At 39.0% G+C, this 24272-nt stretch overlaps 1 protein-coding gene across 1 annotated transcript in view; it reads right to left on the bottom strand.

Moving 5' to 3' along the window:
* Positions 1-24272, bottom strand: part of DNAH5 (dynein axonemal heavy chain 5) — a 252750-nt gene that overhangs the window by 140833 nt on the left and 87645 nt on the right. The window contains 11 exon segments of the mRNA XM_077749426.1: positions 2107-2347; positions 3054-3292; positions 3570-3632; positions 4651-4869; positions 8037-8272; positions 8829-9030; positions 12494-12627; positions 18281-18368; positions 18451-18641; positions 19956-20183; positions 21020-21197. Of these exon segments, the coding sequence (XP_077605552.1) occupies positions 2107-2347; positions 3054-3292; positions 3570-3632; positions 4651-4869; positions 8037-8272; positions 8829-9030; positions 12494-12627; positions 18281-18368; positions 18451-18641; positions 19956-20183; positions 21020-21197 (2019 nt within the window).

Genomic DNA, 24272 nt, shown 5'->3' with positions numbered 1-24272 from the left:
TAGTTTTATCACATGAAAGTCACACATCCTTCTTGAACAATCCAGATTCAGCAGAGGTCCTAGCCTCACTATTTGCTTCATATGTATCTATAAGTACTTTCTTCCCCAGCTTTAAAATACAATATAACAAATGGTGTATAGATATAGATGAGATAGATATAGATAAAGATTTAGGGAAAGAGATGAAGATATAATACTAAATAACAGAACCTTAATTTGTAAAATTTCCCACCAAACTCTTCCAGTAAGAAAGACAATAGAAAAGATATGCAACAATGGAACATCATGAGAAAGAATCCTGCCATTTGCAACAACATGAGTAGACCTTGAGGGCATTAGGCTAAGTGAAATAAGTCAGACAAAGAAAAATACGATATCATATCTCTTATATGTGGAATCTGAAAAAACAAACTCAAAAGAACAGAGAGTAGAGTGGTAGTTAACAGAGGCCAGGGAAGGGGGAACAGGAGAGATGTTTAAGACAACCAGTACACGAATAAGTCTTAGAAATCTAACACATAGTATGGTGATTATAGACAATAACACTGTATTATAAATATTAAACTTTCTTATAAACTAGAGCTTAATTGCTACCAGCCCCAGAAGAAATGATCATTATGTGGCATAACAGAGGTGTTAGCTAACACTCCAATGGCAATCGTGCCACAATATAAATGCATCAAGTCACTATGTTGTATACCTTCAATTTACGCAATGTTATATGTCAATTATATCTCCATTTGGTTAAAAAAAAAAAAAAACATGTGCAATAACCTTTTAAATTTTGAAGCTCTAACCAAAGACTCGAAATTCAATGTGTCTCTGATTTAACTCTAGAGCCAAATCAATGCAGTATGAGAGAAGGAAATTAAGAGAAACCTGACTTCTTTCAGGTTTCCACTTTCCTAGTCTCCTCTGCAGCCATGCTTTTTCCTGGACCATTAGTCAAGCCCTGTCCTTGCCTCTTCTCATCTCATGCTGCACTCCCTCTCTGCATGAGCTCATCTATGCCCACACAGTCTGTAATCTTTTATATCTCCTAGTAAGACCCACGTCCATTTGCCTACTGAGCCTCTGTGCTTGGATCTAATCAAGGGAACCCCATACATATTCTTGAAATATCAAACTCATGCCCCAAATCAAGCTCTTTGCACCTAGTCACTCGACTGATTCCCTTCCAATAATTCCCTATCTCCGCAATAAGCACCATCATCCACCTAGATCTCTCAGCAGGAAATCTAAAGTTTATCTTAGATTGTTTCTCCTACCATGGTCCCTCTCTCACCAAATTCTACGCCCCTCTACCTTCTAAAGATCTCGTCAATCTTTCCGCCTCTCTCCAGCTTCACTACCTGCCCCTTGTCCAATACGCCATTGTCTCTTGTCTGGGATATTCATATAATCCCCTAGTTGGTTTTCCCATCATTCTCACTTGCCCTCCCCCAAACCTTTCTCCATACAGTGACCACAGTGATCTCTGCAAAATGCAAATCTAACCATGTCATGTCTGCTCAAAATATATCTCCCAGATGGCTCTCCATTGGTCCAAAGACCAAAATCAATAACACACTCTCACCACCCTGGCATTCCTCTGATTCCCGAATATGCTTCAGAACTTCACACATGCTGTTTCACCTGCCTGACATTGTCTTCTTTGCCCTTTCCAAATGTCTCAGCCTCACCACATGAGCACACTCACTTCCCCAGAAGTCACGGGCAAGTATCCCAACTTTGTCTACCATTATCACCTCCTCACCCCCAAACAGGTCAAGCCCATTACTATGGGCTATCATAGAGCAGAGAATTTTATTTCAATGGTATTTACCACATTTTGTAACTATACCCATATTTGTATAATTATTTAACTATACAAATTATTTAATGATTGAGGAATGCAGGAAAGCATCTGTGTATCCCCAGGACTGAACACAGAACCTGTCACATAAACATGTGTGAAGGAATGAAAAGCTGAATGCCCAGAAAAGAGTTTTGATTGACCTAATAGGGTTTACAGGTCAAACATTCCATAATGTAGGAATACTATCAAAATAAATCCCATGAGACCTTCCAATCTCCCCCCATATCATGCTCTCCTATGAACTGTACCTCTATTTCCTCTTTGTATTTCAGAAGAGGTGCCTCCATGATATTTCTTAACTTAAAAGTTTCATTCCCCACATCCAGATTATGCCCAGTGAGAGCAGCTATCCTTTCCCAGTGCCTGTTCATCATGGCCTTACTGGCCATGTGCTCCAGGAGTGGGCAACACTCGCTGAAATCATCAATGGTCCTCTTCAGATCCAAGAAAGCCTGCCAGTCCTTCAAGGCCCGGGGCAGCTTCCGACACCTGCGAAGGGAGGCACCACGAATGGTCATTCAGAGATGAGCCTGGGTGTCTCCAGCCCAAACTTGTCTGCTAGCATTCTATCAGAAACAGTCATTTCAAATACCTACCCCACTTTCAGATCTCATGATTCAAATGATATCTGTTAATATAACATACTTTTACATTAGAGAAAATTTCTCCTTCCAGTTGGGACATTTTTTTTGTTCAATTCCCTCATAAAAATTAGCTAGGTAAAAAGCATAAATGACAGAGGTGCCTCCCAATTCAATTCAATTCTACAAACATGTATACCAGGTACAAAGCACAGCAGAGTGTATCAGGCTGTCAACTAAAAAATACAACAAATGACCCTGTATTTTCTTTGGGTTCAACAATTAAGAATCATAGGGCTCTTGCTTTTATTACAGGAAGTCATCTCCCATAAACATTAAATGTTTGATAAGTGTAATATAAAGAGAGATCAGCTCCCTCCGAGATGCAGAAGAGCCCCTGATGAGATTCATCCGGGTTTAAAGGACACGTTTGTCTCACCATGGACACACAGGAGTAATTAATAAATAGAGTCTGACAAGGGTAATGTCAACGGACAACAGCAATGCAGCACGATGCGCTTTCAAAACATCTAGGGGTGAAAAGAGAACTTGACAGCCTATCAAAGAAGAAAGCATTTGAGATTCAATGGCTCGGGTCGTGCTAAATTTCTCACCTGCTCTGGAACTCTGAAAGTTCGCCGTTGATTTTTTCAATATTAACTTCTGACCAAAGCATCTCATGATAGCTATTTACAGTTTCTATGACGCTGTTGTACAGAGTGTATATTTTCTGTAGAAGATTTAATTGCTTCTTTATTTCAAGAAGCTGAGGATACTGAGTAACTGACAGTCCAAAGAGCTCTTCTCCTCCAGTATAGGTGATGTATTTCCGATAGATATTATCAAATTGATTCTAAAAAAAAACACAAGTGAGACCTCGGCAAGATGATTTACACATGAATGAACATGTAAATTTAAAAACTGGCAAACAAACATGTATGATTTCAGAGCACATGTAAATAATAGTAAATAACTACAGTTTATTACATACACACTATTTCCAATTATAATCATCCCAAATCACAATTTTTAAAAATATTCCACAATAAGCTTTTCTATATTAAGGGGGGGAAATGTATGTGTCTAGAACATGTTAAGGCTTTGGTTGTGTAGAAGGTCTCTATGATTACCTGAAACATGATAAGCCTATCACTGGCTTCCTGGGGTTTCAAGCCACTAGCCATCGGACCATTCTGAAACAAAAAGTTAAACATAAAATAAAAGGAAGTGTTGCATACAAATTTCATGAGCTCAAAGTATGTGCACATCAAAGCTAGCTTTCATTCATCTCATATCAATGATAGGAAACTAGGAAACTTCGTTATTTAATTGTAGAAAAGGACTCAGGAACGTGACTCGTTTGGAAATATTTTCAAGTCTAAGAAGCCTTGGTTTTTACCACAATTTCTACATTTCAGGAAATTCTGAACATTCAAAATGAGTACTATTCATTTCTTAGGTGACCAGGAAAAGGAGCACTCTATAGGAAGCACATTTAATGTCCGGTTTTGAACTAAAACACCAATGCCACAAAACTAACAGATTTTACCACTCTAATATTTATTTGCAAAGTGACCCATAATCTTAACATTCCAATCAGGCTTTCCTACATTAGAACGCCTTCAAAACGTGGATTTCTGTGCTGCTTCATCTATGAAGTTAGTGCATGGATCCAATCTCATAACTTCATTAACTTTGTGGTTTTGTGTGTATCTATTTAATAGGTACAACTGTACCCTTTACATATTTCCTTTCTCTAGTATATTATAATTGGCTAGAAGTGGGTCTTATTATACAACATACTCCCAGTAGAAGAGTCTGTACTAAAACTCATAAATGAAGGACTAAAACAGGAACTCCATCTGTCTTGTCCACGTTTGTGTCTTCAGCACCAAGGGCAGTGCCTGGCACACACTGGTGACTCTACAGTGTTTGTGGTACTAGGGAAAGCTGCAGAAGGATGACTGATATAACCATATGTGAACAGTACTTGTCTACGCAAATTTAGAAAGCTATCAAACAACTTCAGGAACAGACCAATGATATAATATGGATTGCACTTTTAAATTCCTCATTTCCTGGATTGCTCTCATGGAAATAAAATTCCCATTGCTAGGGAAATTCATTAAACTTGACATAGAATCTTTAAGCACTCTGCATGCTCTATTCACCCATCCTCAAAAATACAAACAAGCAAAACCAGAGTTGTACCAAATCATAGTCTGAGTAGAAGTGGTGACAGTCTTGGAGGAAGACCTCCACGGTACTAATTAGCTCCTTCCTGAAACTGGGCTGCAGTGAGACTAATTCGTTCTGAACTTCACTGGCACGTGCCAGAAGCTTCTCCCAAGAATAACGCAGGGCATCAACTTTGTCCATCTCCTCTTTGGTTATCAGAAGACCGTATTTGTTAAGCAGGGCATAGGATTCCTACACAAAAGAAGGAGAATTTAATTTCTGCCAGTCAGATGCATAAATCTACACACTCATTTATTAAAGCGATAGAATGAAAAAGATCAGTTTGATAGGGAAATTACCCAGAGAGTTCTATTCTTCTTGCAAATCATAAAAGCTTAAATGAGCAACTGAGCCCCTAAGCTTCAGTTTCCTCTTTTGTAAAATGAGAAAATTCCCTGGCTGCTTCACAGGATTTTCATGACTATCCACAAATATCATTTTAAATGAATTTCAAAAACTATAAATCATTATACAAATAAAAGGTATTTTTATTTAGGCCCTTGGGTTGTATTTCAAGACTCTAAAATGAAAAACATAAAATAACCTCACTGCTAATATTAGGATAATAAAATAAATTGGGGTTTTAACTCTATCCCATTTCATTTTGTTGGTAAGAAGTTCCATTAGTAAGACATACGAGGGTACTGGTGCATCAAAGCCTGAGCCAAGTCACTGACCTCAAGATGCAAAATCCTAGACTATTCTCTTGGCCAAAAGATTAAAGTAAGGCAGAGTTTGGTTTTCATGAGAAAGGATTTTCCTTAAATATCCCTGCTCTCCTCTGCAGCATTAGTTCTCTCTATATAGGTGGAACGAATCCCTGATCATTAATTTGGGGAAAAGACTGTTGATTAGGGCAAGCCTAGCCCAGTGCCTTTCTTCCTCTTTCTTTTTCCTCCTTGAAAGCAGCCCACTGGTCTGCCCTCCAGCGTCAATAGAGTGAAGCAGAGTAGGGCTCCTGGATGGCTTGGTTAAGTATCCAATTTCCACTCAGGTCATAATCTCAGGGCTCGTGAGTTCAAGTCCCGTGTCGGGCTCTGTGCTGACAGCTCCGAGCCTGAAGCCTGCTTCAGATTCTGTGTCTCCCTCTCTCTCTGCCCCTCCCCCACTCATGCGCACTGGCTCGCTCTCCCTCTCTCTCTCAAAAACAAATAAAACATTTAAAAAATTTTTAAAAATAGAGTGAAGCAGGGTAATACAGCTTTACAATTCTGCCTCTGATTCATGAGTAAGTTCAACAATTCTGGGATGTAGTCTTCACAAGTAGTGGGTGTGCATGGTTTTGGTTGGTAATGGGAATATGGGAGTTGTACACTAAGCCATGTCTTCCAAATAAGTCCTATCAAGAACAAAGGTTGTATTTTGACCTTGACTACTTGATTACAGTTTTGTCTGAAATCTCAGATGGGGGAAACAGGGGTGTCACTTACTGGACCTTCCCTTCAAATGCCCAGGGATGCTCCTGGTTCCACACAAAGCAGGGACTCTTTATCTTATGTTTCAATTCCCAAGAAGGGCACAGTGGGCCACATGATTTTCCTGACCCAATATAGCAAAGGTGCAAACATATACTCATCTGAACCATTTTTATGGTTTTTTAAATTTTCCAAAATTCAAAGAGGGACGTAGAAAATGTGAGAATAGTGTCTAATCCTCACCATCAGAATTTAAGTCCAGGGATGCCTGGGTGGCTCAGTCAGTTAAGCGTCCAACTCTTGGTTTCAGCTCAGGTCATGATCTCATGGTTCATGAGTTTGAGCCCTGCATGGGGCTCCACACTGATAGCACAGAGCCTGCTTGGGGTTCTCTCTCTGTCTCTCATTCTCTCTCTCTCTCTCTCTCTCTACCCTTCTCCTGCTCACTCTCTCTGTCTCTGTCTAAAAATAAATCAACAATAAAAAAAGATTTTTAAGAATTTAAGTCCAGACATTTAAGTTATGCTAAAATGGTGGGGCTTTTTCTGGAATCATTTTAATGCTATAATTATACTGATTTCATTCAAAAGAACAATACAGTAACCCATTCCTAAGCAAACATATTCACACAGAAGAGAAAATATGATACACTGTAATTACAAAAGTAATGTGTAACACTAATCAAACTGCATAATTTCTTTGACCCTTGGTTTCTTTATATTAAAATAGGTGTTTGGTAAGGATTAAACATGTTAATACAGAATTAATACATGAATGGACACTGTTAGTACCTATAGGGACCAAAATGTACTACTTTGCCACATTATTTTTAATAAAAGTCACTTAAGAAACAGCCAATGCAAAAAGAACACCCTGACGCTTCACCTGACTTTGTCTCCGGAAAACAGGAAAGAAACCTGTGTGAAAGGCACCCTCTCAGAACCAGGAGGTAAAGAAGCATCCTTATCACCAAAGATAGGATATTTAGAGCTGAAAAGGTTATATAACAACCCATGTTTCTTTATACTACTTTACTACCACAACCCAAATCCTATTTAGAATTCCTTACTAACTGAAGCTCCCAAAGTTCAGTTTTCTTTCTCCTGTCAATTTCTCATGGGTTTATTGTCTCTTTACCTGAAAAGCATAAAAACAGCCTGCCTTGGTCATTTCTTTAGGTCTCAATTTCATTATTGGTCAACTGTGTGCACATAGTAAAATTTTGGTTTTTCTCCTCTTAGCAGGTCCCATGTCAATTTAAGTCTTAAACTAGCTGGAAGAATTCTGAAGGGTAGAGGATGAATTTTTCCTCCCCTACTGTCCCATCCACGTCCTGTTTTCCAGCTGGTATTCCCATCCTGATTGCTCAGAGTGCTGTCTGTAGGGATGGCAGCTGCCTCTGTCCCTGGAAAACTGTCCTCAGCTAAATAGGAGTCTCCTCTTGGGGCGATGATGGTCAATAACCAACTGACGTGGGGGTACAAAGAGCAGTCTTCCTTACCTCAAGGTGGGACCAACCGTGTGGTATAACTCATGCTCCAGAGCACCCATGGGAAATCTTTCTACAGCTAAGATCACACCCCCACTTAGCAATCTGTCTACAGCTAAGATCACACCCTCACTTAGCTCCCCCATCCCTGACCTGACCTCATGGTTCCTACTTCCCGCACGCTCCCTTCTCCCATAAGCACATATCTGTAGATCACTTGTACAGAAATCCTCATCTCAGTCTCTGCAGTTAGGGACTTAGATGTCATCCAAAGCTCTAGAACTGGCCCATAGAAGGTACCCTATAAGGTGAGGTATTATCAGTACTGAAATTATTCTTAGGTTAAGCATCCATTTGTAACTATAGTCCCTACAGTCCAGAGCTAGTCAATACTTCAGCTAATATCACTCAACATGAGGAGATATTTCCATAATGAACAAAGGATTATCAGTTACCTCAATAGGTCCTACTTGAAAGTCAATGGAGATTTGCTGCTCCCTGATTTCCTTCAGGGCTGCCATAGCAATCCGAACATCATCTAGGTCTTTAATTTGACGATTCAGTTTCTTATTGAATTCTTCAACAAGTGTAAAAATGTTTTCCATGTCACTCCTGTACTTTTTGTTACAGTGACGCCCAATGACAACTGTCCAGGCCTTTGTCTCAGCAGTCAGAATGAACTTCAAGTCGGCTGTAAAACCCAAATGTCCACAGTTCTGTTTGAAAAACTTGAACCAGTATGAAAAAAACAAAGCATGGCTGTTCACCAATAATAAACACTTTACAACTTACAGCCTTGTAGCACATAACAAAAATCAAACTGGAAGAAAATCAAGTTTCCTACTCATTGTTTATTCATTTTATAAATCTTGCCTTACACCAATTCAAAACATATTTCAAAAATGCTTTTAAAAAGTATATATCAAACCCGTTGGAGATAAGCCTCAAATGTTTATAATTATTAAAGGAAGGGTACATTTTAATTGCAAATACAACACACTCATTCCCTTTCTCTGAAATAGCATTTATTTTCAAAGTTTAGCAGCAAAGTGTTCAAAATAGTCTAGAATATATAATTATGCAGAAGGGAATTAAAAACAAATCTACAAATTGGTCTTAAAACTTGAAGACCATAAAAGGAAAGTCAATCTTTAAGATGGCTTGAACTCTCTGGCATACTAATCTAGGTAAAGAGACAGAACAATACTGTTGAATTTTGATGACTGTCTGAAAGAAAATGAACCAACCTGTGTACAGAGCAATGGGACCCACACAGATGTACTCTGGCTCAGCATTAATTTCCTGCTCCAGCTTTTGGAAATAGTGAATCTGAGATTCAAATTCAGAAAGCAAGGGGTTTTTTGTAATAAACATCATAATTGTTTCTTCTTTCTCTTTTTGCCAAATATGATTGTAGCGTTTGAAGCAATCCATAGATGTAATAACTTCCTAGAATACAAATAACAGATTTATGTTGAGAAGATGTGGAAATGGTATCATGGTATAAGTGAATATTGCTCAACTGTTGGTGGTTCCCATGGATTTAGTAAATGTTTAATTAGTGGGGCACCTGGGGGGCTCAGTCAGTGAAGCGTCTGGCTCTTGATTTCAGCTCAGGTCATGATCTCATGGTTCATGAGTTTGAGTCCCGCATTGGGCTCTGAGCCTGCTTGAGATTCTCTACCTCTCTCTGCACCTCCCTGCTGACTCTTCCTCTCTCTCTCTCTCTCTCAAAATAAAAAAGCAAACTTAAAATAAAATAATATGTTTACTCAGTGAGCTGTTTAAATATTTGGAAATGTCACAAAATTGGAATTAGATACAATAGGGACATAGTAACTCAGGAGTAGTAACAATGCAGTGTTAGCCTTCCTAGCCAAAAGGAGAAGGGGACAGTTTCTAGAAACTAGAAAAAAAGAGGCCATGAAGACTTTTGTGGACAAGACCTTCTTGACTGGAGCTGGGTCTTCATTCAAAACCCACAGTTCATGGGCACCTGGGTGGTTCAGTCGGTTAAGTGTTGGGCTTTGGCTCAGGTCATGATCTCATGATTTGTGAGTTGGACCCCCACGTTGGGTTCTGTGCTGACAGCTCAGAGCCTGGAACCTGCTTCGGATTCTGTGTCTCCTTTTCTCTCTGTGCTCCCCTGCTCATGCTCTGTCTCTCTCTCTGTCTCAAAAGTAAATAAATTTTTAAAAATTAAAAAAAAAGAAACACAGTTCAAAATCATGTCACAACAAGGATGCTATGGGAAAAATTATGCTAAAGGTCACTCTCTTCCCCCTGAACCATGCCCCGTCCCCCAGCCCCAGATCTCCGCTACGACTCTGTCATTGGTCAAATCTATTGGAAGCCTCAATGGAAAACTATTAATTTGTTCTGTAAGGTCAGAGGGTGGAGCTAAGATCCAGATGGGCAAACATAATATATCCTGCACCAAACCCCACCTGGCAGATTACACAGAACTACATAAAATGTATAAACTCATTGGATTAGAAAAGACATCTGTACAATATTAAATCTTCCCATCCAGGAACACAGTATATGTTTCCAGATCTTCCTTTTTTTTTTTAATTACATGGTAAGTATTATGGGAATCTTCAAAGAGACCCCACACACTCTTTATCCTAGGTATTTCTCAGCGATGTGATTACTGTAAGTAGGATCTCTTTTCTACTATTTTTATAACTGGCTATGGATGGCATATAAGTTTTAAAAATTGATTTTTCAATACACAGTCCTGTTTGCTACAAAGTCTGCTTCTGTAAGACGAACTGGCTCATTCACACTTGGTAACTAGAGAAGGATGTCAGCACAATGAGGAGGTCACATTATCAAATGCTATTTTTCCCAGCATGCTTTTCTGTACCAGCTAAAGCTGCCGTCCATGGAGGGATACAATTGTATGTGACATGCCCCTTCCACCACTTTAAACATCCTGACCCTTTAACATCCTAGACCTTATAATATTAAGAATATAATCTAACTAAGTAAGTTTACACTCTCATTTATCTTTTCTGACAGTGTCACTCTTTATTAAGCTGGAAGTTTTTTAAGTGGAGGGAACCTAGGACTTCAAGGAAAAATTGCATGAACTGCGTGTATAGCACTGAAGTTACTTTTAATTTATTTTATTTTATTTTATTGCCAAGGTCATTTCAATTGTTGCATCCAGCTCTAGTTTTCAAGCCAGGCAATGTAAGTTGATGGCTAGCCTACGGGTCTGCTGAATGTAGGTCAGGTTTACAATCTGATCCGGTAATGGCAAGAAGAAAAGGGCTGGGATCATAGGATTTTCCAGAGTTGAGCCAGAATCACCCAGAAGGGTCCTGGGGTATAGAGAGCTGACCATGCCTAGTATGATGACTAAGTGTGTATTTATTCTTCCAGAAACACTATGTCCATCTCATCAGTCTGGACAAAGTCCAAGTTATTCTAAGTGCCTAAGATTTACACACTTCCTTCGTATAGTATAAAAGCAAATGCGACAGAAATAACACAAAGATAAGCATTTTGTTGCTAGCAGTATGCTAATTTCAGCGACTATGCTTACCCTTAGATTTTCATAACAGTGGCTGCTTATATTCAGAGAAAGTAATGAGCTTCATTATTGATTTATTTTATTGTATTTTCCATGATTACTGCAACATTTGGAAATATATCTGAATGTTTATCATCACCATAAAATACTTACCTTTAGCATTCATACGGCACTTGAGAAACTAAGCACTAGATAAATATTTGTTAAATTGAATTATGTGAACACTGTCCCTAGGGAAAAATTAAATATAGGACCTTCAATATATTAAGAAAGGAATATTGAAAATGCATAAATGCAAAAGCTTCTAATTCCCTCAGGAACACATTAAAATTAAACTTAGTAATATTTCTTCACATGGTTACAGCAATGGCGGCCTTCAAACTGTTTTCAAGCAAGTGAAGCTCATTCTATCAGAACCAAGTAATAGAAAAGATGTGTTTACTGAGTGACAACTACCCCCTCAACAGGGAGAGAATTTTTAAAGAGTCAACAGGTATTGGTGGTGGTGTGAATATATGTTGTTTGTAAGCAGAAGCTGACTTTGGGGTCCTGAATCCTTTTGACAAAAATGGATTGGCCTGAACAGAAAAGGGGGAGCCAAGAGAGGAGCAGGTTAGAAGAAAACTTAACCCTAATGTCACCTCTTTCAAGTACAAGTTTGAATTGATAACACTACTGTGTGCTTTATTCTCCCTATGACCTTATTTCCACATGGTAATACACGTATATTTTCATTGGATAGTTTATGAGATTTACCTACCTACACAAATATGAAAAATTAAGTATAAACCTTATTCTGTTCCAAATGATACTAGGCAGTACTGACTAGTACTCACTTGTGGTATGAAATATATCAAATTTTTTTATTTTTTAAGTTTCTATATTTATTTTGAGAGAGACAGTGTGAGTGAGGAAAGGGAAGAGAGAGAGGGAGAGAGAGAGAACCCCCAGCAGCCTCCATGCTGCCGGCCGCAGAGCCCAATGTGGGGCTTGAACCCACGAACTGTGAGATCATGACTGAGCCGAAACCAAGAGGCAGACACTTAACTGACTGAGCCATCCAGGTGCCCCTCAAACTTTTTAACAGTTAGGTTTATTTGTACTAAATCAGTAAGTACATAGATTTAAAGCATTCAACAGAACACAACATAAAACATAGGAATAATGGTTCATTTTTACCTTGCAACCTAGAAAGAAGAAGTTTTAGGTAAACAAACATTTGCGGATCATATCCAAGATTTCACAGGTCCTCACCAAAGGCACCATGGGTGAGACCCAGGCTACATGTAGGACATAAGCTTGTGATATTCAACTTCACACAGGTACATACTGTAAAGCAAAGGGCTCTGGTGACAAGTCCTCTCGGCATACCTTTTTGGTAGAATTGATGATTGTGCTAAGCACGGAGACTAATTTCACAATCTCTTTGTTATCAGACACATTCTTATAATAGTTCCTGGTTTGCACAGGAATGGGTAAGTTTACAGATGCTATCTCAAAGGTATCTAAAAGCAAAAAAAAGAGAAAGGAGAGAGAGAGAGAAAATTATATCAACAGCACAGGGAACATGCTTTAAAAAGACGAGGGAAGTTCTGTAAGGAAGACATTTCTGTAAAGTAAGGGCCTCTGACAATTTACTTCTTTGTAAAAAGCAATTGAAAACTTGTCAATATCAATTTTTCAGAACTCTGGACATTAACCAAAGCTTGCAACAATCCAAGCAGTGCTTCTTTATTTAAGAAAAAAAAAAAAGCTAAGGAGCGCCTGGTGGCTCAGTCTGTTGAGAATCCAACTTCGGCTCAGGTCATGATCTTGCAGTCCATGAGTTCAAGCCCCACATCAGGTACCCCACATCAGACTCTGTGCTGACAGCTCGAGCCTGGACCCTGCTTCGGGTTCTGTGTCTCCCTCTCTCTCTGCCCCTCCTGCACTCACTCTGCCTCTCTCTCAAAAATAAATAAATATTTTAAAAAGTTTTAAGTTTAAAAAAAAGAAAAAATGCTAAAATCTTAGTAACAATAGTGAATTTCAAGGTGTTTTAACTTCCCTAGATCTACTCCCCACTCCCTGGCAATGTGCTCACCTTGAAACACACAGCCACACCTTAGCATCACCCAGGAGCCAGCCTGGCACTGGAGCCCCTCAAGAAACCCCAGAGAATTGTGACTATTTGATTCATCATGATGTCTTTCTGAAAAAGCACCATTCAGAGTTTATCTTTATTTGACTTGACTCAGAATTCACTGACTGTAAAAAAAAAAAATCCCTATTACCAAAGCATTTATTAGAAAAAAACAACCATCAACAATTAACTTCACAGATGCCTGAGACAATGGTATTCGTTGAGGCAAACAAGCGGTTGGCCAAAATAATGAAAGATCTGAGGAATGAGAAGCCCACAGAGGGTGTTGTAACGTGGTGCTCCCCCGGGGCTCTAGAAAGTCCTGCATATGTACAGCACTGTGCACTTGCCCAGGGAAGACCTAACATGCCCTCATCTTTTACTTCGGCTGAACTTGGGGTCTTGCACCATCAGTAAATAAAGGCAAAGGCAGTTCTGGAAACTTGCTGAGCTTTCAGGTGCTGCAGCGAGCATACCATCCTGAGACAAAGGGTGTCAGAGTTACTGGTTCCGAGGGTTAAGGAAACCTCTGGGCAATCATCAGCTGACCCTGAAACTAGCCAGAGACTCCAGTGTGCACACCACAGGAGAGAGAAACTCTACAGAATCAGGCCAGGAGAATCCAAAAAGTCAAAAAAGAAACACTGGAGAACAACAGACTCGGTGGAGGGAGACACACCGATTTTCAGAGCTGCCACATTATAGTCTTTAAAATATCGTTTTCAACAAAAATGAGAATGGTAAGCCATGCAAAGATACAGAATGCAGTGCCCACACACAGGAGCAACAGCAGTCAAGAAAAACTATACATGAAAAAACCCAACTACTGGAATGACTAGACAAAAATGTGTGTATCAGCTGTTACAAATGTGTTCAAGGAACGATAGGAAATCCTAACTAAAGAGTTAAAGGAGGGGCACCGGGGTGGCTCAGTCGGTTAAGCCTTGGATTCTTGATTTTGGCTCAGGTCATGATCTTACAGTTCCTGAGTCTGAGCCCCAAGATGGGCTCTGCATTGATAGTGCAGAGCCTGCTTGGGATTGACTCTCTCCCTCTCCCTCTGCTTCTCTCTCTCTCAAAATAAATAAATAAACTTAAAAAAAAAAGAATTAAAGAAAAGTGTGAGAACCATGTCTCACAAAATAGAGAATACCAATAATGAAATAGAAATAGAAAAGAGTCCAACGCAAACATATATGAAATGAGAATTCTTCACAAGAGGGGCTCAACAGATTACAGTCTCTAGAAAAAAAAAGTAATATTAAAGAGAGTTTTCTTAAGATAGAAGGCTAGGTTATTGATTTGAGGTACTTCTTTTTAATATCGATGTTTAAAATTATAAAATTTCTTCCAAGTGTTATGTTAACTACATTTCATAAGTTTTGATATTTTGTGTTTTCTTTTGCTTTCATCTTAAAAGTACTTAGTTTCCTTTGTAATTTCTTCTTTGGCTCTTTGGTTATTTCAGAGTGTGTTATTTAATTGTTATGTATTTGGGAATTTCCCGAATCTCCTATAACTGATTTTTACAATATGGCAGGAGAACATACTTCGCATCATTTGAATCCTTTCAAATTTCATTTAAATACTCCGTAATTCAGCGCAATACCTATAAAAATAGCAGCTGCCTTTTTTTGTAGACATTCACAAGCTGATTCTAAAATTCACATGGAAATAGAAGAGACCCAGAACAGTCATCAATGATCTTGAAAAAGGGAAATGTTGGAAGAGTCATTTTCCAACTTCAAAGCTTACTTTGGAGCTACAGTAATCAAGACAGGCTAATGCTGGAATAATGACGGACAGAAGATCAATGAAATAAAAGCAAGGGTGCAGAAATAAATGCTTACTCTTACATTTATGGTCAGTTGATTCTTAACAAGGGCCCCAAGGAAAGGCAGTTGGGAAAAAATAGTCTTTTCAACAAATGGTACTGTCACAAGTGAATATCCGCAAGCAAAACACGAACTTGGAACCTTGTTTCACTCAAAATGGATCACAGGATGAAACCTAAGAGTTAAAACTATAAAATATGTTTTAAAAAATATAGCAGTGAACCTTCATGACTTTAGGTGAAGCAGCAATCTCTGTACCCAACATGGGGCTCGAACTCATTACCTGGAGACCAAGAATCATATGCTCCACTGACCAAACCAGGCAGGCGCCCCAAAACTGTTTCTTTTTTTTAAGTGTTTTTATTTATTTTTGAGAGAGAGTGTGTGAAAGTACAAGCAGGGGAGGGGCACAGAGAGAGGGAGACACAAAATCCAAAGCAGGCTCCAGGTTCTGAGCTGCCAGCACAGAGCCCAACACGGGGCTCGAACCCACAAACCACGAGATAATGACCTGAGCTGAAGTTGGAGGCTGAACTGACTGAGCCACCCAGGTGCCCTTGTTTCTTTTTTTCTTTTAAGTTTATTTATTTATTTTGAGAGAGAGAGAGAGAGAGAGCACATAAGTGAGGGAAGGGCAGAGAGAGAGGGAGAGAAAGATTCCCAACCTCTATCGGCACAGAGCTCAAAGCAAGGCATTGGATGCTTAACAGGCTAAGCCACCTCAGTGCCCCACCCCCACAACCCTTTCTTAAATATAAAATCAAAAGCACCAAAAGAAAACGCAGCTAAATTGGACTTAATCATGGGTGCCTGGGTGGCTCAGTCGGTTAAGTGTTCAACTTCAGCTCAGGTCATGATCTCGTGGTTCGTGGGTTCCAGCCCTGCATTGGGTTCTGTGCTGACAGCCAGCTCAGAGCCTGGAGACTATTTCAGATTCTGTATCTCCCTCTCTCTCTGATCCTCCCCTACTCATGCTGTCTCTCTCTCATAAATAAACATTAAGTAAGTAAATAAATAAATAAATAAATAAATAAATAAATAAATTGGACTTAATCAAATTAAAACTTTCAAAAATGGTACTTTCAAAGGTACCATTAAGAAAGTGAAAGACAACCCCACAGAATGAGAGAAAATATTTGTGAATTACCTGAGTGTATTGAGGTAGATAAATAACTCTTACAACTCAACAATAAAAATGATCCAATATTTAAAAACATGGACAAAAAAACTGAATAGACATTTCTACAAACCAGATATACAAATGGCCAAAAAACATGTAAGATGTTCAACATCTTTAGTCATTAGGAGAGGGCAAATCTAAACCCCAGTGAGATGCCACCTTACAACCACAAGAATGGCTATACCCAAAGCAGAAAGTGCTGGCGAGGAGGCAGGGGCATTTGTGAACCCCTCATACACTGTGGGGGGCAGGGGGATGTAAAATGACTTGACTGCTCTGGAAAACAGTCTGACATGTCCTCAGAATGTTAGACATCAAGTTACCCTGCGGAATCAGCAATGCCACTCCTCAGTACAGACAATGGAAATGAAAATAAAACATGTCCGCACAAAAACTTTACACAGATATTCACAGAAATATTATATGTAAGTGTCCAAAAGTAGAAATAACCCAAATGTTCATCAACTAACCAATGCATGAGGAAAAACATGGCATGTTCATACAATGGAATATGACTCAGTAAGAAAAAGAAATGAAGTACTGACATTTTGGTACAACATGGATGAACCTTGAAAATACTATGCTAGGGGCTCAGTCAGTAAATCGTCCAACTTAAGCTCAGGTCATGATCTCTCAGTCCGTGGGTTCAAGCCCCATGTGAGTCTCTGTGCTGACAGCTCAGAGTCTGGAGCCTGCTTCGGATTCTGTCTCCCTCTTTCTCTGTCCCTCCCCTGCTCATGCTCTGTCTCTCTCTCTCTCAAAATAATAAATAAACATTTAAAAATTTTAAGAAAAAGAAAGTATTATGCTAAAAAAGTCACAGAAGACCACATATATGATTCCATTTATATGAAATGTCCAGAGTTAGGTAAATCCATAAAGACAGAAAATAGTGGGGATGAGCACTGGGTGTTATATGGAAACCAACTTGACAACAAACTATTTAAAAAAAAAAAAAAAAGACACAAAGTAGATCAGTGGTTGCCAGGGACTGGGGGGAGGGGGGTGGGGAGTGATAAAAATGTTCTAAAATTAAATGGTGTTGATGGGCATTCAATTCTGTGAATATAGTAGAAACTATTGAATTTTTTCATACTTCAAAAGAATAAATTCTTAAAAATAAATAAAAGGATACATTATATGTAAGTTATAACCCAAAGCTATTATTTTTTAATGCAGCTTTTTTTAACTCTTTTGTCATGATAAACACATATAGGCATTTTCATTAAGCATTTTTTCTTCTTCGTTTCAGACATAATCCATGAGTAAGAATATTGCGAGTTTAGAAAATTCTGTATTTTAAACTATTCTAAGAAGTAAAGCAATGTTTCCAAATAATATAAAAAATTGAACTTAACACAATAACATGATTTTTTTAGCTTAAATAAATAATATTGTAAGTTGTGGACAACATTGTCCTAAGCTATCTTTATCCTTCTCAGTAACAGACTATTTCAGAGGCACCCGCTTCAGTTTCTTGTCATGGTTAGCTGGTTTATTACGCAGGGACGTAAACAATAATTGAAATTCCATGGTGTCCCCCTTTTGCAGAGCTGCTTTAGAAAGAGTTTCCAGGACTAAAGGCAACATTTAATATCATTAGCAACTGTATATCATATGCTCTCTAATTTTACAGAACATAAACGAAAACCATGAGCTATACAGCAAAAATCACAACACATTAGTGCAACAGGACACATATGTCAGAAAATATTCCTTATGATTATGAAAAGTTTCTCTTTAAACTGTGAGACTAAAGTCCTCCTTGTCCCATCTGTTCTTTTCATTACTCTGAACCAGAAATCAGCGAGGCAGCCGTATCTGTAATGTGTACACTAAATATACACCATTTACAATGGTGATGTTAAAATACATGGATCTTTATATTAACTTAAAACTCAGCTTATAAACTTATATTCCAGTCAACACTGATTTAAGAATTTCATGGAGAGAAAATACATTTTAGCTCCATCAATGTTAGTTTCCAATGACAGGTTAAATAGAACTAAAGGAACATTTACCTTGAGGTTCGTTTTCTCCAATTTCAGCATCAGAATCACTGTCTTGATTATTCTGCAAAGCAGCCATTTTTCTTTCCTGCATCTTTTTCTACAAATTGAAAGGATATTCTTCAGCTCAGTCCCATCCATAAAGTCTTCCATATGAAATGATTCCTTTATCCCACACCCACCTTAGATAACAGCTCACTGCTCCACTGTCTAATCCCCTTGGTGACATTGACGATGCACTCCACGGCTTTGTTCAGCATCTGCTGTATGTCTTCCAGGGCAGGGGCCATGGCAATGTTGGGAATGGCCAGAGTGATGCCCGCCCGGAAAATGGGCACACTGTTCTGCTTCCTCTTAGATGTACTGTTACTGTCTGAATTAACACAAAAGAGGGAAGCCTTACTATTTTTTATTTAAAATGGATTTTATTTCATTTTAAGCTGGAAAAATTAAAGCATGTAGAACAATACATAATAGACATATAATCAGACAAATATTTGGTAGATGAATGAAAACTAATGGAGGAACTCATTTTGCCCAATATAACAGCAGTTCAATGGAAGGGACACATTTTCTACTGATGCAATCTACTGGTGCACCCTCCATCATGGACATCCACTATGTGGGACCAGGCTTATATATGTAAACTGTTATCCAAAATACTGAAAAGGATGCTGTCCACATACCACCATGCTAACAAATTAAATGTTAAATGTAAAATAAGGAAGCAAGGCATAAAGAACTAGAATAACTGTCAGAATAAGGCAAAATTACAACACATAACCAGTTTGGAATTTCAAATAAAACATATACACTTTCTACCACAGTGTGTATAATTCAACCTGGGAGCAGTTAAAAAGTGGAGAAGAAATAAGGTATAACTCACCATTTATATCTATATAACTCTTTATAGATATAAACTCATCAGTTATAACTTTTAAAGTTGCGTGTAGGTATAACTATCAGTATAGCATAGATATATAAATGTGGGTGTGTGTCTGTAAATTTATATAGTTGGAAATACCTGCAATACATACAGTTGGGAAACACATGTGATTTAATATTCAGCATATCAACCAATGCTTGATAAGTTCTAATAACACCCCTGTGTTCAATAAAAGACCTATCTTCCATTCCAAAGTGAAATAAAGCATAATAAACCATGCTACCAATCAAAAAATTCCTTCACTTTATCCACTTTTACTCATCTACTTTTAATTATTAGAGAGATTTCCCCTTAAATGCCACTATTCAAAATAAATAAAAAGGGTTTATTGCCCTATTATTTTTCTATTCTAATTAATATTTTATTTTAATTTTTAATTCAAAATTTAATTTCAGAATGTCTTTAGATTTGGTGGATTTTTGTGGCTCATCTGGGAATGCAACATGTGTTTCTGAACTGTGCTGAGGAGAGGATGATTGTATTAAGAATGAACAAACCAGCTGGAAAGTAGCAAATCGATACAAGTATAGGAAGAACATTTTCTGTTTTGGAAAGTATGGATTAATAAGACCTACTTCACAGAATTGTTGGGATAATCAAAGTTCATAAAGTATAAACTTACAAGGAGCCTGTTAATAAATGGTGGATTTTTTTAATTATTTAAAAATAACAAGAATATACACACACACAAGCAGCAATCATGCCTGACCCGCCAGTAGGTAAACTGTGTGGAATTATTACCCCGGAAGTTCACCATGTTGCAGGAATGAATGCGCTTGCGAATGGCCTCCAGGGCGTTTCTTGTAACTTTCAGAAGCGCATCCATGTTTAGATGGTTGAAATGGGAGAGTAACCCGCAGGCTTCCTCTTCTAATATCTCCGTCTCCTTCTTCTTTCTCAGGATTGTCGCCAGAGGCAGGAAGCCTGCCGGGGCCTTAAGGGAAGACGTCAAGGTGTCGAAATTTCCTTCTCTCTTTGCTGTTACCAGATGAGAAGATGGAGAGAGATGGAGAGAAAGAGAACCATCTATTGCAGTTAAAGAGAGAAGATATTATGCAAGTTCCATAATACTTAGACATCAGATTTCCTAGAAAGTGAGCCCATCAAAGAACAGGAAGAGGAAACTAGGGCACTGCATGGGCCTCTCTCCTCCACAGTGGGAGGGAACAGGAGAGGTCGGAGCTATGGCTCAAAAAGCAAGATCGGGCCTCAGTGACCTGAGTTCTGATGCTCTCTTTTCTGTCAACAGCCGTAACGACTTAGGGGATTCACTTTCCTTCTCTGCCTGTCAGCGTCCTCATCTGACCCATGAAAGGTTTGCTTTAGTATAGACAGAGGTACTCCAATGGGAATTCCAATCCGTCATCCATCCTACTCTGATAAGGTACATGCTTGTAGAGTTTAACAAAAAATAACGGGACCATGGCAATAGGCTCGGAATCATAATTTCAGATTTATAAATGTCCTTATAAAATTGGGAGAGTGTTTACAAAAGTGTGAAAGTAACTGCTATGTAGAAAATGAAATTTTAAGTGTGCCTGGGTGGCTCAGTCGATTGAGCGGCCGACTTCGGCTCAGGTCATGATCTCATGGTTCATGAGTTCGAGCCCCGAGTCGAGCTCTGTGCTGACAGCTCAGAGCCTGAAGGCTGCTTCGGATCCTGTGTCTCCTTCTCTCTCTCTGCCCCTACCCTGCTTATGCTCTATCTCTCTGCCTCTCAAAAATAAATAAATGTTTAAAAAAAATTTTTTTAATGAAATTTTAGTTTTCAGTAATGTCTTGGACAAGTAAGACCCTTCCATTACCCCATCTCTTACCTGAACTTTCGTTTTTTGAATCAGTACGATTTACATTAGACGCTTTGTCACTTTCTTCTTTGGATAGAACTTCCACATCCAGCAACATATTTATTAGCTCATTCACTGCTTCCTCTACTAATGAGCTTTTAAAATTTAGTATCTGAGCACCATTTACACAAAGGTCCTACCAAAAAAAAAACCCAAAAAACAAAACAGTGTCATATTTGTTTATCTGGTTCCTTTTTTTTAATGTTTATTTTTTTGAGAGAGACAGACAGAGCATGAGTAGGGTGAGTGCAGAGAGAGGGAGACACAATCCAAAGCAGCTTCCAGCCTCTGAGCTGTCAGCACAGAGCCTAACACAGGGCTCAATGTCATGAACCATGAGATCATGACCTGAGCTGAAATTGGACACTTAACCAACTAAGCCACCCAGGTGCCCCTGTTTATCTAATTCTTAAGACCATATCAGTACCAGTAGTAATGCCATAGATTTCAGCCTCTAGATTGGATTTGGCCTCCAACAATGCACCGCCACACCCCTCACATTAATCCTGGCCAGGCATGTAAAAGAATGCATTAAAGACAGGAAATCGACTTGATCAGCTCAGGTAGAGCAAAATTAATCTTACTTCTCCAACAGTGGAAAAAATACCTCCAAAAGCTTATCAGCAGCCTCTCTGTCCATGAAATTTCCTTTATTTCATATCAATCTGCTCTAGTCAGCCTTCGTTCTCTCCTCACCTTTGGCAACAAGCCATAGTCAGCCCCTAATTAATTTCAGATATTCCTCTCCCCTCCTGCGAGATTTCATGTTACTCAAGAATGAGATTTAACAAATATAAACTAATAATGATTGGGGCACTATGATCAAATCTGTAGGACAATAGAGAGAGGAGAGAGAGAGAGAGGGAGATGATGATGATGTAGATAGTCAGCAAATTACCACCTAGCTGGACAATAAGCCCATGCAATAATAGACCCTGTTAGTTGGCCACAGTCTCCAGTTCCTTTCCAAGCCTCACCATCACTCATCTTGAAACTCTTCTAAAGTGCTCATGGACCATCTATTGCAAACGTTAGCTTCACGACTCATTTATCTCCTCATCACCAATGACCTTCACCTCCACTCCACTGCTGCAGGGCACATGACATTTTGACACCATTTACATAGGAACATTCTGATATTCTGAAATAAACTATTAAAACTTCTTTATCATTGAATAAAGTATAAAATAAGAACTTTACTCCCAACTCAGAACTTCACCCAACTACCAATCTCTATCCCTAGTCTTGAGTCAATTATGAAAAAGAGGAGGGTCTGCGGTGCCTGGGTGGCTCAGTCAGTTAAGTGTCCGACTTCGGCACAGGCCATGACACACAGTTCGTGGGTTCAAGCCCTGCGTCGGGCTCTGTGCTGATGGCTAGCTCAGAGCCTGGAGCCTGCTTCGGATTCTGTGTGTCTCTCTCTCTGACCCTCCCCTGCTCACGCTGTTTCTCTCTCTCTCTCAGAAATAAATAAAACATTAAAAAAAGAAAAAGAAAAAGAAGCAGGTCAGAGGTTGGGTAAGGGATAAGATAGAGTTGGTACCATCTAGTAATAAGTATAGACGCCAGCACCAAAATTCCTGGGTGTGGATCCTAGTTCTGGGAAATCTTTGATTCTCAATCTGAAAAGTGGCGATTATGGTAGAACCTACCTTATGTTTTTCGGAATATTCCATAAGATAATGTATGTAAAAGGCTAGAATAGTGCCTGGCACAAAGTAAGTACTCAGGAAGCATTTGTTTTTATTACTGGTCAGCAAATCACACATAACCATAGGACCTACATTTGCCAAGCTTATTCATCTCATTCTATGTAAATGAGCTCCTTCTTCTCTGAGGAAGTGCCAGTATTTTTTAGAGTCTGTATCGTAAAATCTTTTCACTGTACACACCCTTTCCTAATGACATGGTTTCTCACTTCAACCACTCATCAATATCCTTACCTCCATCACTCCCTTAGTCTTCCTCTGCCCTAGCCAAGAGAAGCCCAACCCACATGAACCAGGTAACCAACCCTCTCTACTTACATACACAAGTCAAGGCAATGCACATGCTTAGTACTGGGAGTTTGTGGTCCCCAAATTCAGTCAGATCCCTACTGCTACCCAGGAATCATTCTATAGGACTATAGTCACATTCTTCTAGCAGGCCCCGTAACAGCTATATCCTCAAATCTTTGTGTCTTCATTCAAATCTTTAGAGTGTCCTCTTCCATATACTCAGCTAATGACCTTGATTCCTATAGCACAAAGCAAACAAAGGCCAAGACATGGGGACTCATCCAAATCCCAGACCCCATGCCCTTACCCAGTAAACAAACTGGCTTCTATCATTAACCCCTTATCCTTTTTCAGTATTTCCCCTTCTGTTTAAGAATAATCACACAACCTGAGTTCTAAATCACAGGCTCCCCTACTTCCCTGGACACCACACTTATTAGCCATTCCCTCTCTCCTTCCCCCTCAGCATAAGAACATACTGGGTGAACTTTAACATCTTCCTCCAGCAACCATAACAAGTTTCTGCCTCAGGGCACTTCCTGTTCCCTTTGCCTGGAATTCTCTTCTCCAAAGTTATTGCCATGGCTTGCTCCCCTCATTTCCTCTGCTCAAATGTAATGGCAGAAGTCATTCCTGTCCATCAACATAAATCACAACTGTCTATCAGATACTCCGTTTCTTCACTACCCTCTTCATTTTCTTCCATAGAGCTTATCACCTCCTGAATTGTTGGGTTATTGGCTTTTTTGTGTTTTCTCTTCTGCATCCTGCACTTGAAAATGGACTCCATGAAGGCAGGGACTTCATCTGTCTTGCTCATGCTGTGTCCCCAAGTAAACAAATTCTGGGGTGCCTGGGTGCCTCAGTCAGTTGGATCCGACTCTTGGTTTAGGTTCAGGTCATGATCTTACAGTTCGTGGAATCAAGCCGCGCATTGGGCTCTGCACTGACAGCATGGATCCCTGCTTGGGATTCTCTCTCTCCCTCTCTCTCTGTCCCTCCCCCACTTGTACACATGAGTGCATGCTCTCTCTCTCAAAATAAATAAATAAACTTAAAAAAAAATCTGACAAATTCAAGAGAAAGCATTTGCTTAATTGGTAATCACTCATTTTGGCAATCAAAATGCAAATTAAAATTAGGTTCTATTATTCTGCTACTTAAACTAAAATTAATAAGTTATAATAACTTCTAATTATTACAATAAATTT

The sequence above is a fragment of the Crocuta crocuta genome, unplaced genomic scaffold (assembly GCF_008692635.1).
Source record: "Crocuta crocuta isolate KB4526 unplaced genomic scaffold, BGI_CrCroc_1.0 scaffold89, whole genome shotgun sequence".
In the NCBI taxonomy this organism is placed as follows: domain Eukaryota; kingdom Metazoa; phylum Chordata; class Mammalia; order Carnivora; family Hyaenidae; genus Crocuta; species Crocuta crocuta.
This window is presented reverse-complemented; position numbering and strand designations above follow the sequence as displayed.